At 47.0% G+C, this 19422-nt stretch overlaps 1 protein-coding gene across 7 annotated transcripts in view; it reads right to left on the reverse strand.

Annotated features, from left to right (window-relative positions):
- Positions 1-19422, reverse strand: part of MOK (MOK protein kinase) — a 58489-nt gene that overhangs the window by 2704 nt on the left and 36363 nt on the right. For 3 of the 7 annotated variants that reach the window (XR_005363805.1, XM_038545779.1, XM_038545780.1), the window contains exons 4-10: positions 18862-18932; positions 6602-6680; positions 6427-6475; positions 4465-4643; positions 2779-2880; positions 1377-1550; positions 664-778 (exon numbers count right to left, since the gene is read on the reverse strand). Coding sequence is in view for 6 of the 7 variants with exons in the window: in XM_038545779.1 (XP_038401707.1) it covers positions 664-778; positions 1377-1550; positions 2779-2880; positions 4465-4643; positions 6427-6475; positions 6602-6680; positions 18862-18932 (769 nt within the window). In the remaining variant the exon portion in view is untranslated. Of the gene's footprint in view, positions 1-663; positions 779-1376; positions 1551-2778; positions 2881-4464; positions 4644-4935; positions 5350-6426; positions 6476-6601; positions 6681-11493; positions 11624-18861; positions 18933-19422 lie in introns of those variants that run through there. The other 4 variants (XM_038545782.1, XM_038545781.1, XM_038545783.1 and 1 more) reach the window with 3 other exon arrangements.

The following is a 19422-nucleotide window of genomic DNA, read 5'->3' on the forward strand; positions in this document are numbered from 1 at the left end:
CAAGTGGAACCTCAGGCAGGCGCTGAACACAGCAGACTGTAGTTCCAGAAAGCAGGCTGGCTGCAGATACAGCTGTGACCTCAGCTCCTAGCACGAACTGACACTCGAGAGACACTGGGCTGAGTGACGGAAGGGCATGGTCATCACACAGTGCGGTGCCAGCCCAGAATGTGGACTGGGGGGCTGAGCAGCGGGGACCACTTGGGGCGCCAAAGGATGACAACACTGCAAAAGGAAGCTGCTGTTCCTAAAGCAAACATCTGTACCCAGGAGAGTGCTCATCTGGGGCCCTCTGCATGCGTGGGGGCATGTGGGCCTGTCACCGGGTCACCCGGGCCAGTGTCATCCTCTCTGGCCCCCTGTGAGGGTCAGTCAGAGGGCACAGGCAGGTGACAGCTGTGAAGCACTTTGCCAGAGAACCTGGCACCTGCCACCCTGCCTCTCCTCGCCTGGCCTGTGCACACGGGACGCTGCCGTCCCCCCAGCTCGTGGGACAGAAGGGGCAGGAGCGGTGGGGGCCGCACTCCCCGCGTCCCGGCAGACGCCACGGGCACAGGTCGGGCCTTGTGCTGGGCACCCCCTGGCCTGCCGCGGGGCGTCCTCCGCAGACACACAGGCCGCCAGGGCGTCCGGTGCTCGCCGCTCACTGACTTCGCTCGGTACCTGCTTTCTGTCCTCCTTTGAAATTTGCCAGCCGTTCCTGAGTAGTTCCGGTGCCACGGGGCGCTCTGGAAAGAAAGCTTTCCTGTGGCTGGCCACAGCCTGCTTCTCCGCTGCCCTACAGGGAAGGGAGAGAGAGGGTGCGCTCCCCTGAGAACGTGCCCCGCGCCGTGCATGCGCCTTCTCCCTGTCCCCAAACTGCTCTATTCTTTCCCATGTGAGCTGTGACGAGGAGCCTGTCTTCCCTCCTTTGTCTCAGCCCCTGGAGACGGCCCCACAAGCTGGGGACACGGCCCTGCCGGAGGCCCGCAGCCCCCGCCCATGGAGGCTGGGTCACGCGTCACCCTCACACATCCCCCCACGCTCAGGCTGCAGGAGGGCACAGAGACGTGGCCTGAGACACCCTCGGGCAGCTCCTCCCACCCCAGGTACCACGCAGCGAGCTCTCAAACCTCACACCGAGGGGACTTTGCTGTCACTGGTGGGCACCAGGCTCCTCCTGGAATCTTAACCACTGGAGCCTTGGCACCAACCTCCAGCAGCCACTGAGCCCTCCTGCCCGGCCGCAGACTGCTAATTGCCTCCTTTTGGGGGGCTACACCAGAAAAGGGAGGGGTACATCCTGGGGGCACCCAAGTTCAAGACAGAGCTGGTCCTGGACCCGCTGCCTCAGCACGCCCCGCCATGGGCAGCCCCGGCCCCACTCGGGCGCCCACCTCTGCTCGTGGAAGTAGGGATGCTGCAGGGCCTGGTGGGCGGTGATTCTCTCATCAGGATCATAGGCCACCATGGCGTGCAGGAGGGAGAGGCATTGCGAGGACCAGCTGGCTGTCAGTAGAGGTATTCCTGATCCCTTTTTAAAAGGAAAATCAAAACTCATAGCTCTCGACCTGTATTAAAAGCCCAATGATAATAAATGATCATGCCATTATTTAGAGCACTTGGCCATCATGATTCTACGGGGGCCTGTACTGGTGACAGCAGTTTACGCTCTAAGGAGGGGGTGTGACCATGCAGTTGTCCAAACCCAGAGAATGTACAGCAGCAGCAGAGGAATCCCGCGGGCAGACTGAGGACTTGGGGCGGGGATGATGTGTCAGCTGGGGTCCTGGGTGGTGACCGATGTGCCATCCTGGCGTGGAGGGCCACGGTGGGGGAGGCCGTGTGTGCCCCATGCCCCCAGGTGGTCTACGGGAAATCTGTGGACCTTCCACTAAATTTTGCTCTGAACCTAAAACTGCTCTAAAAAATAAAACTCTATTTTTTATTTTTTTTAAAAGATCTCTTTATTTATTCATTCATTCACTCATTCATTCATGAGAGACAGAGAGAGAGGCAGAGACACAGGCAAAGGCTCCCTGTGGGGATCCCAATGCAGGACTCAATCCTAGGACCCCAGGATCACGACCTGAGCCAAAGGCAGACACTCCAGCATGGAGCCACCCAGGTGCCCCAAAAAAGTCTATGTGTTGAAATGAGGCAGGCGTTGTGAAATCTGATGTGCTATCAATGTAGGAAAATGACTTTTCCCCGAGAAGACTAATAGCACATTCTTACCTGAGAAGAAAGAGATAAAGCTTAAAAGTAGAAAAAGAAAGAATCCAGAATAGTTGTCTTTCCCTGTCTCCTGAGGGCCCGGAGATGCCCACCCCCGTAGAAGCCCCCAGCAACCCAGATTCAGCTGCATCGCTGACCAAATCAAACCCTACCCAGTCCTGGTTTAGGTATCAGTGTTGCTGGCAATGCTGGGTGACGTCACACAGTCCTCCCCACGCACAGCCTATGTGTGGGAACCTTCTCTGCCCACAGGTCTCTCAGTCCTGGGTAAGTATTCAGAGGACAAAACCTGACTGGCAGGCCCTGAGCAAGACCACCAGAACTCTTCTGTGGTGCCTGAGGGAGAGCGGCCCTGGCAAGACTCCTGAGGCGACAGCCCCGAGCAGCTGCTGCGCTGGCACCCCCACCAACCTGTAGCCCCCTCAGCAGCAGCGGGGACCCAAGCAGACGGAGGACCTACAAGAGCAAGAGAGGCGCAGCCTGGTCCACTCGGCTGGCTCCCACCACCAGCCCGGGCAGGGGGCAAGTTCACACGGACTGTCAGGTGCACACCACACTTACTGTTTGAACTTGGTGAGGGTCTTCTCGGCAGGTGTGCCAATGACATCGTGGATTTTTGAGATCTGGTCCAGCTCATTGGCTCCGGGGAAGAGGGGTTGCAAACTGGAAGAGCAGGACGGGGCTGTGGTTAGGACAGGCCGTGCCCTCTTCATCCCAGGACCCCCACTTTGTGAGGCAGCTAGCTCACACGGGAACCCGAGGACACAACCCCATCTGCGGGGTACTCCTTGCAGCTACAGGGTTTCCGTTCCCCCTTCACCTCAGGCCTGTTCCTCCTTTCCTGACAGGTAGGTGTCACTCTAAGAGATGGCTCCGTTCTCTCTGTACACCCTGGGATCTCTGCAGTGCCACGTGACATTCACGCTGTGACACACAACCTCCACAAGTCTCCTGTCACAGGAGAGGTTTTTCAACAGATATTCAGGTGGGTCAAGTCTGGTTTTGCTGACAAATGAAGTCCAAGGAATGTTTTGGTTTTTGGAGCTTTAATGGATTTTGGAATCGTGGGTAAAAGATTTCAGGCCGATATAAATTCAGTTTGCATGCCATGCCACAAAGCAGCGTTTGGACCTGCAGTTCTGCACAGGAAAGCCACCGTGTCCGTGGCTATAGGACAGAGGAGGAAAGCCCAGGCAGGCCAGGTGTATGTGGACCCCCGCAGGCTGGCCCGCACGCCCGTCATCAGGTTCTCAACAACAAAGTCCTTTCCCACCCTCAGGGATTTCAGCACAGCAGAAAGGACTGTCTGTTGGTACTTTAACCATCAATGAAACTGCCACTCGGCTTTCCAGATTTAATATGTCGAACACCAATCAAAAAAAAGAAAAAAACCCGCCCAGGCAGAAATTAAAAAAAAAAAAACATGTCGAGCACCTGTTCCAAATATCAACAGGTGTGTCCTGAAGGACATGCATGTCTGTGTTTATGAAGTGGTCAGTCGAGCTGGCGAAAGCAGATGACCCAGGTCCCCACCTATGACGCATGTCACCCAGACATTAAATTCACCTGCTCATCCTTAATAATCCACTCCAAGCAGGTGAGTGCCGGCCCTCCCCCTCCACAGGCCTCTTCAATCCCATGTCCTACTCACTCCTGAGCGAGACAAGCCCACTTCCCTCCTCCTGGGCCACTGCTCCATCGGCAGCGGAGCACAAAGGCTGGGGGGGGGTGGGTACGGAGGCCAGGGAGGATGGTTATGACTGGGGTTTTCTAGAATCCAGCTGTGCATCCTACCTGACAGACCATCTCCCTTAGGGTAGGTCCCAGGAGCAGGGGCAAGGCTCACATATCCCCAGGGCACGCCCCCACACCGTGGCAGTAAGCATGTTTTTACTCTATCCCTGAACTCGCTAATCAATCATTCACAGATGAAGCCTAATGGGGAGGCCCACCCACCTAGGGCCAAGTTATGCCGGTAGGAGGAAAGTAACTGATATTCTTCGTACTTTATGACAAATAAACAAGGAAAAGCATTTGGCCAAAAGTAAAATGAAAGCCTAGGACATTTTCTGTGAAGTTAAACAGTCACATCATCAGATGACAGCAAAGTCTGTTTGGTAAAGGAAGGGATGGCATGAAGCCACTCGGTCAGCTGAGCCCCGCTATGTGACTCACTTCAGGACATTTACACAGAGGTCCCCTGGCACTGAGTGGGAGTCCTCAGACAAGAAGCGCGCCCAGCTCTACCTGGTGATCTCGTAGAACACACAGCCAGCGCTCCACAGGTCCATTTTGTAGGTGTAGAACCCGTCAGTGAGGAGACACTCTGGGGCACGGTACCAGCGGGTGGAAATATACTCTGTGTATGGCTGCTTGGAATAGATGCTCCGGCAGGATCCAAAGTCCCCTAGTTTCAGGACATCCTGCTGCAAGGGGAGAAAAGCAAGGATAAGTAACATCTCATCAAGCAGCTGTTACAATACAGACTGCTTTAAATATTTATCCACTAAGGGAAAGTTACTGGCATTGAAACTAGCTTATAAAATACAAATTACTTCATAAGCACCCGAACATGCCTCTAACAGATAAGCAAGTAGTGTTTCTACTCAGTGAGATACGTTTACAAATGTTCTGGTTATGTTTCACAAATATTTCCAAATGCCTACAGGTTTGGGAAAATTGTAAGTCACAGCATGAGTCTACAAATGAAACAAATACCATAGTGGTTCATTTGTCCTATTGTGTCTCTAACTTCCCAGTTGTCTAGCTCCACTGGCAGCTTTGTTCTCCACTGGGAAGGGGGGGTGCTGGGGAGCTTGGCAGCTCTCCGGAGCCATGGGCTCTTTGGAGCAAGTCAGACAGACCAGGGAGACATGTTTCGGGATATCTCTTCCATTTTGCTTACCCCTCAACATTCAGGTAGGAACGTACAGGCTGTCAATGAATTTGGAGCAAACGTTAAACACAACATGTTTCCCAGCCAGGTTATTAAGAAACGTCATTCCAAAGGCCTTTCACCTGATCCCATTACCCAGTGCATCATGTTGGCCCTCCAACAAAAATTGTACGGCATGTTAAAAGAAAAGCAAAAATAGTCTGCAGAGACAAAGCAAGCATCAGAACCAGTTTCAGATGTGGCACGGATTTAAGAATTTTGGAATTACCAGTCAGAAAACTTAAAATCACTATGAGTGATTTGTTAAGGGCTCCAGTGGAAAAAGCAGATGATGGGAAATGTACGCAGAAAGATGGAAACTCTAAGAAAGAATCAAAAGGAAGCACTAGAAATAAAAACGCTAACAGAAATAAAAAATGACTTTGATAAGCTCAGCCACAGACTAAACAGCCAAGGAAAGAATCAGTGAGCTGGAAGATGCACCAACAGAAACTTCCAAACTGAAATGCAGAGAGAACAAATCATGGCAGAAACAGAACAGCCAAGAACTGTGGGACTTCAAACGGTGTGACACTCACCCTACCGCGTGGATAAACAGCAGAGTGCTGACACAGAGGGAAAAATCCAGACTAAGAAAGAGCACATACTAGAGGATGCCATTTAGAGAACATTCCAGAAAACGCAAGCTAATGTATAATGACAAAGTCAGTCTTTGCCTTGGGGACAACAGAAAGGAGGGATGATGAGGGAGCAGGGGGAAACTTCCAGGGGCAAAAGGTTTGTTTGCTTAGCTGTGATGATGGCTTCATGGGTGTTACACACACCCAAACTTAGTAAGTTGTACGCTTTAAGTATGTACAGTTGACGTGGCTACGGACTAGGACAGACCTGAGTGCAAATCCTGCCTCTTCCACTTTCACATACACAGGGTTTGGAGTGGTAATCTGAATGGAGTTTACTGATCTCTTTTTTTTTTTTTTTTTAAGTAGCATCTATACCCAACATGGGGCTCAAATTCACGACCCCGAGGTCAAGAGTTGCTTGCTCCACCAACTGAGCCAGCCTGCAGTTTATTTTTGCCCCTGCAGTTTATGTTTGCATATTGTAAGAGAAGAGTGCCTTATTTCCTTCCAGAGGTATAGCTACGTTCACAGCACTTATTAAATAAACTACTTTTTCCAAACTGGGAGAAAAACAAAACAACAGCATAACAAACATGGTACCCAACTATCTGGGACTGAAAACCTATCTAGTAAAAAGGTTTCCCATTCCACCTTTCTTCTGATAGCATTTTTTAATATAGAAGTTCTTACCTTTATTAATATATTTTCTGGCTTTACATCTCTGTGAAATATTCCATTTCTGCATTCAATAAAAAAGGAAGGATAGAATTAATTTATGCCTCATTCAAATTCTTTCACATTTTATTTTTAATGAATGTTAATACATTTTATTAATTTGAGAGCCACCAAGTCCCCAAGAGCATACCTGTGCATATGATCAAGGGATTTACATAACTGGTACATATAGTGCGTAATTTTTTTTTCTGATAATGGGTGTCTTCTCCCTGTGAGATCAAGGAAATAGCCAAATATGGTTAGCAGCGATACATATTCTGTGTTTTGAAAACAAAAATAGAATCCAAAAATGTTGTTTAATGATGTGTGAAAATCTAAAAATAACCTTTAGTAATTTCAGGAAATACGGAGGAGCGTACATACTAAATACACCATTTAAAATTTTACATACTGGTATGATTTCATGTAAAATCCCCTGTGCACGCGTTCTGATCACCACAAGAGTAGTACCAACAAATATGTGCAGAGTAGTTTGGTCTGATAAACCCCATGTGAGGCCCCGAGCCCCTGGGGCAGGCCTTCCAGGCTACACTCTTCCAAAAGGTTTGGTATGAAGTGTCAAGAGTCACTTGAAAATCCAGGGTTTTCCTCAACTTCCAGTCTGGATTTTTTTCTTAAGGTTTTATTTATTATTTATTTGAGAGAGAGCATGCTTGAGTGCAAGGCGGGAGGAGGGACAGCGACAAGCACTGAGCAGGGGGCCAGGCCCCATCTCACAACGCTGAGATCATTACCTGGGGCAAAACCAAGAGTCAGATGCTTAACTGACTGAGCCACTCAAGCACCCCTGGAGATTTCCATTTTAAAAGGGGGTTTAAAAGTTCCACAGAAGTGTGTTTTTAATCAAAGACCCATGATCGCTTTGAATTTCACAGCCCGCTCTCCTGACGGGAAGCAGCCATCGTTTGGCTCCTGTCCGCTCGCACAGCTGCTCACCAGGCCTGCCTGCCTGCAGGTTATTCGTCCTACAACTCCTAATGCCACAATCCAGCATTACGGTTACCCTCGTTTCAGATGTCACATCTTGCTTGATTTTAATTTCAAAGGTGTGAGTTTTTAAACCACCTTCCCCAGTGTGAGCACATATCTTGGGTGACATGTTTGTTCCTAAGTTTGCGATTTCTTTTTTTTTTTTTTTTTTTTAGTTTGCGATTTCTGTTGACAAATATGTTTATTCTTTTTCTCTCTCACACTAGACAAGAATGTTTTCTGTTAATAGAAATTCGAATCACAAAATGTCGAAGTACAATTAACTTTTTCTTAATACTGTAATCTTTTTATTCTGTTTGAAATAATTTATTACCCACTTTCTAGAATTTAAAAGAATTTAAATGAAGACTTAGTCATCTTTCCCTACTTTGAATAATTCTGTACTTTAAATTCCTATCTGTATAAAGATGAAAAACAAAAATTCTATTCTCCATCATATGTTTTTTTTTTTAAAGATTTTATTTATTTATTCATGAGAGAGAGAGAGAGAAAGAGAGAGAGAGGCAGAGACACAGGCAGAGGGAGAAGCAGGCTCCATGCAGGGAGCCCGATGTGGGACTCGATCCTGGGTCTCCAGGATCACACCCTGGGCTGAATGAAGGCGGCACTAAACCGCTGAGCCACTGGGGCTGCCCTCATATGTGCTTCTGAATGAAGCTTCTGGAGATCTGGTTCTCATCCTGTGACAAGGGCCTCACTGCCCACTGAATTACCTGGCACTCAGGACCCCCCCCTTCCATCTCAACCAGGCTCTCAGGGTCCAGGAGGCACCTGACTCTCCTGGGGGCCTGTGAAGACACAGGATGCTCCCCCACACCCCTAGGCATTTGTGGTTCAGCAGGTCTGCTGTGGGGCCTCAAAAGCTGCCTTATGCACTAATTCCCAGATGCAGCTGTCAGGCCTGGACCCTCACTTTGAGAACCACGCCCACCACATCTTTCTGTATACTGAATGCTCCAGCCAAATTCACCTGTAGATGCTTATGGACACGCCTCCAAAGCTCTCCTGCTTCATACCTGTGCTCATGCTGTTCTGTTGCTAGGAGCACCCTTCCCAGCCATGCCTACACACCCAGATCTTACAGCACAGTCTTGTCAGGACAGTCACCCGAACTTTCACTCAAGAAGATGGGGTCTTGGGATCCCTGGGTGGCGCAGCGGTTTGGCGCCTGCCTTTGGCCCAGGGCGCGATCCTGGAGACCTGGGATCGAGTCCCACGTCGGACTCCCGGTGCATGGAATGGAGCCTGCTTCTCCCTCTGCCTATGTCTCTGCCTCTCTCTCTCTCTGTGTGACTATCATAAATAAAATAAAATAAAATAAAATAAAGAAAAAAACAAGTCTTTAAAAAAAGAAAAAGAAGATGGGGTCTTTTAGGGAAAGTCTAACCCACCCAATCTTCATAATCAGCTAGGGATGCTCTAAAATAGTGATTCCTGGGACACCTCGGTGGCTCAGAGCGTGAGCATGTGCCTTTGGCTCAGGGTGTGATCCCAGGGTTCTGGGATCGAGTCCTGCATTTGGGCTCCCCACAGGGAACCTGTTTCTCCCTCTGCCTGAGTCTCTGCCTCTCTTGTGTCTCTCATTAATAAATAAAATCTTAAAAAATAAAAAGGCCATAATCAAAAGTAAAAAAATAATAATAATGGCGATTCCCATAGGGTGCCTGTGGGGGTAGGGGTTCAGTCAGTTCAACCTCTGACTCTTGAATTCAGCTCAGGCCATGATCTCAGGGTTGTCCCTTTTCCTCTGTTCCTACCCCCACCCATGTGTGTGCTCACACATTTTCTCTCTCTCTCTCAAATAAATCTTTTTTTAAAGATTTATTTATTTATTCATGAGAGACAGAGAGAGAGACAGAGAGAGAGAGAGAAGCAGAAACATAGGCAGAGGGAGAAGCAGGCTCCCTGCAGGGAGCCCAATGTGGGACTTGATTCAGGGACTCCAGGATCACAGCCCGAGCCAAAGGCAACACTCAACCACTGAGCCACCCAGGCATCCCAATAAAATCTTTTTAAAAAGAAAAAGAAAATGGTGATTCCTAGCTCTAAATCCAGACCTAATGAATCACAAAACTAAACATAGGGGCCAGGAATCTGCATTTCTCAGCTGCCCTCTGTCCCCAGCATAAGAGCCCTCTTTGGGTGCTGACCCTTCCTTTCTTCTTTGTTCCCCTCTACCACCCACTAGCCCTGCAGGTAAGGTAACGGCTCCTCCCACCCCTGTACCCCTCCATGAGAACCCCTGCCTACAGAGGGAGCCCCTGAGGGAGTAGGGTGCAGTGTGAACCATGCAGGACTGTGGTCTGAACAATCCGAGTCCACACTCTTGACCAAGAGGTGGTTGGCTATCCATTCTCTACAATGGTCTTTCAAAAACAAGATCCTAACTTTCCAGGCCCGAGACTATCTGGTTCCTAACAGATGCATGTTTTCAAACATCTTGAAACAAATGGAGACAGAATTAAGAAACCACTTGTAAGCTCCTGTGTGAGCCTTCCTAAACGCCAACAGACCATGAACAGCCCTTCCTGGTCTCTTGTAGCAATCCTGATCAAGTTAATTTCTGCAAGCTAATTGTTTTAACCAAATATCCTCATTAAGAAGATTCTAAAGAAAAATGAAATACTTTTCATTTTTGGGAATGGGAAATATCAGAAAGGGAGACAGAACATGAGAGACTCCTAACTCTGGGAAACGAACTAGGGGTGGTAGAAAGGGAGGTGGGTGGGGGGTGAGGGTGACTGGGTGACGGGCACTGAGGGGAGCACTTGATGGGATGAGCACTGGGTGTTACTCTATATGTTGGCAAATTGAACACCAATAAAAAATAAATTAAAAAAAAAGAAAAAAAATAAAATTCTAAAGAACATCATATACGGGGATCCCTGGGTGGCTCCGCAGTTTGGCGCTTGCCTTCGGCCCGAGGCGTGATCCTAGAGTCCCGGGATCAAGTCCCGTGTCCGGCTCCCTGCATGGAGTCTGCCTCTGCCTGTGTCTCTGCCTCTCTCTCTCTCTCTCTCTGTATCCCTAATAAATAAATAAAATCTTAAAAAATAGAATACATACAATATCAATAATGTAAAAAACATTTAATGTGGGATCCCTGGGTGGCGCAGCGGTTTGGCGCCTGCCTTTGGCCCAGGGCGCGATCCTGGAGACCTGGGATCGAATCCCACATCGGGCTCCCGGTGCTTGGAGCCTGCTTCTCCCTCTGCCTGTGTCTCTGCCTCTCTCTTTCTCTCCGTGTGACTATCATGAATAAATAAATTTAAAAAGAAAAAAAAAAAAAGTTTAATGTAAAAACACAATAATAAACCGTGGCATTTGTTGCTGGTGCTAACTGAAGGAGCGTGGAGTCTGCAGTGTAACAGAATTTCTGGCACACACCCCTTCCAACAAGAGACCCCACTGGCAGGCCCATGCCCAGCTCTCCCAGTCAGGCTTGGAGCCCATACTGGGGTCCACCATGGCACAGGCAAATGGTCTACCATATACACCTCGGTCCAGAGGCTGTGCCTGTGGCACCAGGCACGTACACACCTGCCACAGCATCTTTCAAAGGAGAAGTCTGCATTATGACACATGGATCTGAGGTTAGAGACTCTGATCTGCAGGGGATAGCAGGCGGGATGTCAGCCTCAAGTGGAGCCTGAACAATCTCCCACCTCCCTCCCTTATCAACCATGGCAAAACTCGAGGACAGGTCCTCCAGTTCTGCTCTACGAAGCCAGCTCATCTTCAGCAAATGCCAGACCTTCTGTGAAATTCCACTTCCTCACGTCCACAACGGAGGCGAGCACACAGGATGGGGAAGACCAGATGCAGCCATGCAGAGCGAGCACACCAAGCAGTGTTAACATGATATTAATGATGACAGCGATCAGTGTTTACTGCAGACTGTGCAAGTGGCCACTGCTCTAAACATGGCACATATTTTATTTTCTCCTCACAATCATCAGAAGAGTTAGAAACCTAGGATCACTCTCATGTCACAGACAAGGAGCAAGGCTCAGGGGCCTGACCCAGACCTACCATCATTAAACACGCAGGACAGGGGAGATGTGTGCTGCACCCACACAGCCAGACTGGAGCCACACTTCCCATGGTGGCATCGGCTACGAAGAAAATTCCAGCAACAAAAATGTTACATCCCTCACACCTTGTCTGAATGGGACAGAGACCTATCACGTAAGGAAAACAAGACATCGATCACTGTCAAAATGTTTCCAGGAAGTGCTAGGAATGCCAAAATACATTTTATTTCACTTCCACTTTCCTTTTATATACACACGAAAGTGATCTGGGGCCGAGGGGTGGGGGCTGTCTAAATGGATCCAAAGAGCTCTTCTAGTAAGGATAGAAGTAAAATTGCTAAGTAGATAAGAAAGCTATGTGTCACAGCCAACTGGCAACATTTCCTCTTTTGTTAGTACATAAAAATGCTCCTTCTCACAATCAGTGGGTCAGACTGATGAAATACAAAAATATAATTGAGTTGATCTGACAAGTAATGTTAGGCGAAAGAGTTATGTCGCAGGTAATAAGACACACTGCCTAAGCTATTCATGGAAATAAACTATAATGCTATGTTTATAGTCAAACCAAACCTATTTTGCTTTTTCCTACTTGGTTCATTCCCCAATGTCATGGATTTATTTCAGGGTGCCTGCCCCATGCACAGCCTCTAAAAGGTATAACCCTAAGGGGACATGGCCAGCCCACTGGACCCGCAACAGCCAGCACTCTGGCAGGGGACTAGTGACCAGGATTTCTAGGCCTGGCCCATCTGCTGCCAGTGGAGGGTTCCCAGGGTCTCAGTGGCCACGTCTACCAAGAGAAGAGGAGAGGGATGGGACCACGTGGCTCTGAGGTGGTCAGTGGTGGCCTTGACAGCCTGAGCTTTCCTGCTTCCACCTCCCAAGAGGCCTGACTGAGTGTCCCACAAGAGCTCTGAAGCTTTACAATAAACTCCCTCTTTCATATGTGAACTAGCTGAATGGCATGTGCTCCTTGCAATAAAATCGATCTACGACACTCAGTAGCTATAAACATTATCCAAGTGGACAACTAACACCATCCCACCCAGGGGACAGTGCCGGGCACTCAACAGGACACCAGTGATAGAGTCAACAAGGCCGCACTGCCGGAGAGCAAAAGGCCCAGCGGACAGAGTGCAAACAGTAAAGAAGCTGAGACATGGAAGGCCTCGTGTGGGTGGAAAGGAAACAAGAAAGAGATGCAATGGAGAAGGGAAGGTGAGTGAGGGGGCAAGCACCAAGGCTCTAAAGCAGGCGCCCGAGGGAACCCTGGGTGGCGCAGCGGTTTAGCGCCTGCCTTTGGCCCAGGGCGCGATCCTGGAGACCCGGGATCGAATCCCACGTCAGGCTCCCGGTGCATGGAGCCTGCTTCTCCCTCTGCCTATGTCTCTGCCTCTCTCTCTCTCTCTCTGTGTGACTATCATAAATAAATAAAAAAAAATTAAAAAAAAAAAAAAAGCAGGCGCCCGAGGTTTGGGGGCAGAGTGAACTAGCAACTCACAAAAGCAATTTAACTTGGAACAGTTCAAAACAAAACAAAACAAAGCAAAACAGAATCAGATACGAGTTAAGATAACAGATGCCTGTAGGGGCACCTGGCTCATGTGGAAGAAGGTGCGACTCTTGATCTTGGGGTCTTAAGTTTGAGCCCCACATTGCTGTCAGATTATATAAATAAATAAAACCTTAAAAAATAAAACAATAGATGCCTCTATAATCAGGTTCTTATCTTCATCAGTTTTTCCTTATAAACTCCAGGACAGCCTTTCCTGCTACAGGTGGCAGATGCCCAGTGTCACATGCACAATGCACCCATGTAAACAAACCAGGATTGCTATGGTGAGGCTGGTGCCCAGGCATGCCATCTACTTACTCCCTTCCATGGAAACTCTTCCTCAGTGTCAGGCAAAATACCTTCACCATCTTTTTGCTGGTCTCCCTACCACCATTCTTGCCCTCACGGCTCACAATGCAGACCCATTCCAACCTCGCAGGCCAGGTGTGAAAGCTCAAAGCCAGGTCCTTCAGGTTGCTTGTAGCTCGGAGCTCCATGTATGATTGGGTTCTGCCTAAGTCAGACTACTTGAGAAAGAGGATTCAGGCCCGCATTATGGGGCAGACAAGAGGAGGGAGAGCATTCAGTGTGAGTGCAGATGCTGGTGGAGGCAGCTTCCTGACTCTGGCAAAGGCTGCCTGGTTCTAGAGCTGGTGGCTGCCATAGCAACTTCTTCACTTTGAGCATCCTGTCTGTGCAGAGGCAGCAGCCTCCTTGGCAGCCCAATTCTGCAGAATCATTTTCAGTAGTTGCTTCCTGGGTGCCACACCCAGAGTGTCTCTTCAGCCCACCCAGTAACTCTGTAAAATCATCCATATCACTTAAGTCCCCTGGGGTTACACTGGCAAGAATAGATCTGTTGTCTATTCATTCGTTAAACAGAAATATCGTGGGCAGCCCGGGTGGCTCAGTGGTTTAGCGTCTGCCTTCAGCCCAGGGCCTGATCCTGGAGACCCCGGATCGGGTCCAACGTCGGGCTCCCTGCATGGAGCCTGCTTCTCCCTCTGCCTGTGTCTCTGCCTCTCTTTCTCTCTCTGTGTGTCTCTCATGAATAAATAAATAAAATCTTAAAAAAAAAAAAAACAGAAATATCCTTCTAAAAAGCGTAGTCCATGAACTGATACTGGTCTAGGGGCTGTTTAAGATTTTTTTAAAGATTTTATTTATTTATTCATGAGAGAGAGAGGGAAGAGAGAGAGAGAGAGACAGGCAGAGACACAGGCAGGAGAAGCAGGCTCCATGCCGGGAGCCCGACGTGGGACTCGATCCCGGGACTCCAGGATCATGCCCTGGGCCAAAGGCAGGCACTAAATCGCTAAGCCACCCAGGGATCCCCAAGATCTTTTTATTTATGAGAGAGAGACAGACAGGCAGAGAGAGAGAGAATGTATGTGTAAGAGCAGGGGTGAGAGGCAAAGGGAGAGGGAGAAGCAGACTCTGCTGAGCAGGGAGCCTGATGCAGGGCTTGATCCCAGGACCCTGAGATTATGACCAAAGCTGAAGGCAGATGCTTCACCAATTGAGCCACCCAGGTGCCCCTGCTTGTTACTGGTTTAAGAGGAGATGACAAAACAAGAGTGACTAAGGAACTCTTATGGCAACTCAACATCGCTGCAACCCCCAAGCACATAATCATTTTTCCAGTAATTAGTTTTTACATATTTTACAAAAGTCCTGGTCCACAACTGATTAGAAAGAAAAATGAACAAACAAAAAACTGGTCTTCCACTATAGTTTTAGAAACACTGGTCTAAACACCAACCAAAAGATGCTTTTCCTCTGCTTTAAAAGCCACTAATGCTTCCCATTGAACTCTAAATAACCGGACTTCTTACCCTGGCCCTACCTGTCCTACTGCCCCCTGCCCACCTCATTTCCTATAACTGTCTTCCTCATGTTCCAGCGACACTGGCCTCTTAACCTCACAGTGGCCTCAGGACCTTTGCACTAGCTGTCTCTGTCTGGATTAGTTCATCCCCTTCACTCTGACATGTGGCCTGTTTTATTTACTCATAACACTTATCCCCCTCTTGAACTATTTCTTGATCATTTCTTCACTTGTTCAGCATCTCTCTCTCTCTTCCTCAGAGTGTGAACCCATGTGGGTGGGACTATGTCCGCCATGTCCCCCACTGTGCCCACCTGCAGAGCAGCGCCTGGCATGTAGCAGTAAGACATCCTTTCCTGCATTTGCCTACATCTGCCACTCTTCCAGATGAAGACCACAATCATCTCTGCCTCATCTGACACCTACTGGACAAAGAGAAAATAACCCCAAGCAATTCATTTTCTCTAATGATTGACTTTCATATAGTTTCTCTCTTCAACAGACTCTACACTCTTTATCGAAAAAAGCATCTCCTGGGGCACCTAGGTGGCTCAGTTGGTTAAGTGTCTGCCTTTGGCTCAGGTCATGATCCCGGGGTCCTGGGATTGAGCCCCACAGCGGGCTCCCTGCTCGGCGAGGAGTCGGCTTCTCCCTCTCCCTCTGCCGGCTGTTCCCCCTGCTTGTGCTGTCAAATAAATAAAAATCTTCAAAAAAAAAAAACCCCACAAAGAAGCATCTTCTATTCTTCCCCTCTACTTTCACCAGACCTTGCCCACTGGTGTGCATGTAAGTGGGCAGCTCAATGATGACAGTGTGATCATCCACTCATGCCATTAACTGGCTCTTCGATACCTGACTGTGCTACTCAATATTCTAACCATCTGAGAGTAGTCATTTAAGTAAAATGAACTGTCATTCTAATAGGAAAAGCTTTAGTGATTGATCAGTTTTCAATTAAGTCAATGTTGTCATCAATAAGCACAGATAATGAGGAGGTGCCTATGCACTAGAGGCACTGAGCGGGGGCTGTGGGGGCCAAGGTAGTGGGTACAGCGGGAAAGTTAATGCTTCAGTCAGACTGGAGTGTAAGTTCTGGTTCTGCTATTTATTAACAACTTCACCTTGGGTCATCACTTAATCCTTGAAGCCTTGATTTCCTCATCTGTAAAACAGAGATAATGATGATGATCATTATCTGCACTGTGGGACGTCAAGCACTGTGGGAGCCAAGAGGCTGTATGTGTGATGGTTAAGAACAGGCACTCTGGAAGAGGCTGTCCAAGCCCAAAACCCACATCCACCATTTACTAGGTACATAACCTTGGACAAGTTATTTATCTCTCTATCCCTCCATTTCTCCATCTTTAAAATGGGGAAAATAACAGTGTCTGCTTGAATGGCTGCTGTGAAGGTAAAATGAGTTAATTCCTAGAAAGTGCTAAGAAGAGCACTTGACAGGTGGTCAGCATCCACTAACTGTTTGTTGGCTGTTACAGTGATCACCGTGTTTCATCAATTCTCAGAAGATTTTTTTCCCTCACACTTTAACAACTCTGAAATCATGACACAATATTTAATGTCTTACAATGACTACCGGTCATCTTCCCCATGTTTTAACATCTCTAAAACTATCGTGCCTCTGACAGCATCTTAGGCTCTGTGCACTGAGCCCAGCACTGGCCTATGAGAGGTTCTCAACATTTATGTGATGAGTCAATGTCTGTTGATCTACAATATAACATTTTATTTTATTTTTTTAAGTAGGCTCCACACCCACATGGAGCCCAACAAGGGGCTCAAACACATGACCCTGAGATCCAGACTTCAGCTGAGATCAAGAGTTAGATGCTCAACCAACTGAGCCATGCAGGGGCCCCATAACATTCCATTTTCTATAATCTCTCTCTGTAGACAAATACTGAAAGAAATGAATTTCTCCAATTATACAATTCCCTTACTACTGGAAAAGATATTTATTTCTAAACAAAGATTTCTCAAATGTCTAAACACATAGAAACTTGCTGGAAATTACTACCCCCTTCCCCCTAAGTTTTGAAATTTCACACTCTAGGAAGCAACAATCAGAAATCTAATATAAGACACATCTCACACACTAAATAAAGGAAGTGATTATGTAGGTACATTAAAAAGCAAAATATTGGCTCACTGATAAAAAAATTATAAATGAAGTAATATAAGGTTTGGTGGTTGTCTCTCTAGATCGTATTTGGGGCCCTGTCCTGATCCTCTGATGGACAGATAGGACCAAAGGGCACAATTTGTGTCAGACAGAATGTATGAGAAAATGAAACCATGGAGCAACACCTCATTTATCCAGACTATTTGGAATAGATGCTTAAGAAGGGAAATTTCCAGATCAATAAGGCTTACTCCTTGAATATAAAACTCTTTTCTACTGCAATCATTTTAGGCAGGAATCTTTTTAAAACATTTGCTTTCTTTACTTTCCTACTTTCCATCATGCTGCTGACATGGTATGCTTACCACCATGCATCATGCGATCATGCGGGTGTGCGTTCTCTAGCCCATCCTGGGGGACCTGGGATCTCTCAGCTGTCTGCCCAGGCTGCTCTTGTTTGTGGTGGCTTTGTTGTCGTTTCCTTGTTTTATATTTTCAGTTTCCTCGCCCACTGTGGGATTGTCACCTTCACTTTCTATTACTGCTGATGGGCTAAATTCTAGAAGCTCTTGTTTTTAATAGGTTTTAAACCAAGAAACCTGATAACTAACTTGTTAGAACTAGACTTAAAACACAAACAGATCCCAGAGTGATGGGCTTACCTATGAATAAAAGCACAAGGTTTGTAACATAAATATCATATATGCCCAGATATAAGGCAATCTCCTATTTTCTCAAAAAATGTCCTAAAGTTTTTAGATCCAAAAGTTTTTCATCAACTTTTATGGATGTAGAAAAATTTGCCTATCTTTGCTTTTATTAGTAATTTACTAAAGCATACATTTCAAATCACATATAAAATATACTAATTTGATCATTTTTTCCACTTTCCCACTTCATAATAATTTTATTTGAGCTCTTCATGTGCATCTTCAGCATCAGTGTCTTCATCACAGAATAGCTTCTTGGTCTTAAAAAATGTTACATAGCGCACCTTCTTCGGTTTGGCCTAAATTGTTCCAGAAAATAGAATGCAGTGGTTTTTAAATCCACTACGCAGCTGCCACTAAAATTCTATTCCAAGCCATAAATAGTCACTCACAGAACATGAAGCAGTTGATTTGTTTTCATCTGTCCGATAAGCACAATGTGACCTGTAAAATACCACACTTCCTGTGCCGCTTCTCAGCGACGTCTCCGAGGCTCATTTGTCCTGACATCTAACACAACTGTGCAGTCAGACCCCCAGGGATATTCGCTAAATGTGGGCCAACCATCTGCCTTCTTCTCTCTAGTTTCCTTCAGGTGACCTCTATAAGCCTCCAGAACCAGCTCAGGCGCATGTACTTTCCCAAACAGTGCTTTATTGTTCAAAAGAAAGTAAATAAGTGAGCACCCTGTGCCCGGGAGAGAGACTGTGTAAGGATCCAAATAGAAGGAGGTCTTCTCTCATCTGAGGGATGATGTCTGGGGGCAAGCCTTGCCTTATTTTGAGGCACAGAACAGAATGCTGAACAGCAGCAGTCAGAAGAGGGAACCCTGGAGTGGCACAGCGCCCCCTGCAGGGAGCCGCGGTGAGGAAGGGCTGTCGGGGAGCCATCCTCATCCACATCACTGGCCAGCCTGAAGGCACATGGCTTTACTTTTCTCAAGGGCAGCCCTATTCTGAGTAGATGAGAATGCCAGAAAAAGATCTCCCAAGAGGGAAGTAGTTCAGTACTGTATGTTACTATATGTGACTACTGCACTCTGGTGACTAATAATTTTGAGAACCAGAACAAAGTATGTGCACTACAAGCTTTGAAAGATCTTAGATTAGCTTGCAAATTATTCTACGTACCTTGTATTAGCTCATAAATATTCATGTCCATAAGTTCACATATTAGTGCAAGAGAACCAGATTTTCTGTCACTGAAGAAGAAAGCAGGTTTGTAAAAATGTTTTTTCTTATCTTGATCAGAAAATATAATCAAATATTTAATTCATTTGTAAATATTTCTGGTAGACATAAAGCACTGCCACATCAAAGACTTTACTGACTGAAAGAGAGCTTGTGATTTTTCAATCAATACTTCAGGTAAAATTAACTTAATAGTAAAACCTTAACTTTAAGCAAAAATTCTAAACAATTCTCTTTTTAATGAGATGTGTCTTAAACATATAAAATTAACTCCCAGCAGAAAGAAGAAATGAGGTTGAGGAGTTGGCTAAGCAAAAAAGAGGAAAAAGATCAATTCATGCTCTGTGACTACAAATTTATTTTTAATTTACCTAAATTCCTTCCATGTCATTGGAATAAATTATAATGAGGTGACAAAATCCACAAAGCAGTCAGGGGAAAAGGGAGGAAGACCGGTCACGTGATGCCGGTGTGGCATCCAGGCCTTACACACACTAGGGA

This window comes from Canis lupus, chromosome 8, assembly GCF_011100685.1.
Source record: "Canis lupus familiaris isolate Mischka breed German Shepherd chromosome 8, alternate assembly UU_Cfam_GSD_1.0, whole genome shotgun sequence".
NCBI classification, from domain to species: domain Eukaryota; kingdom Metazoa; phylum Chordata; class Mammalia; order Carnivora; family Canidae; genus Canis; species Canis lupus.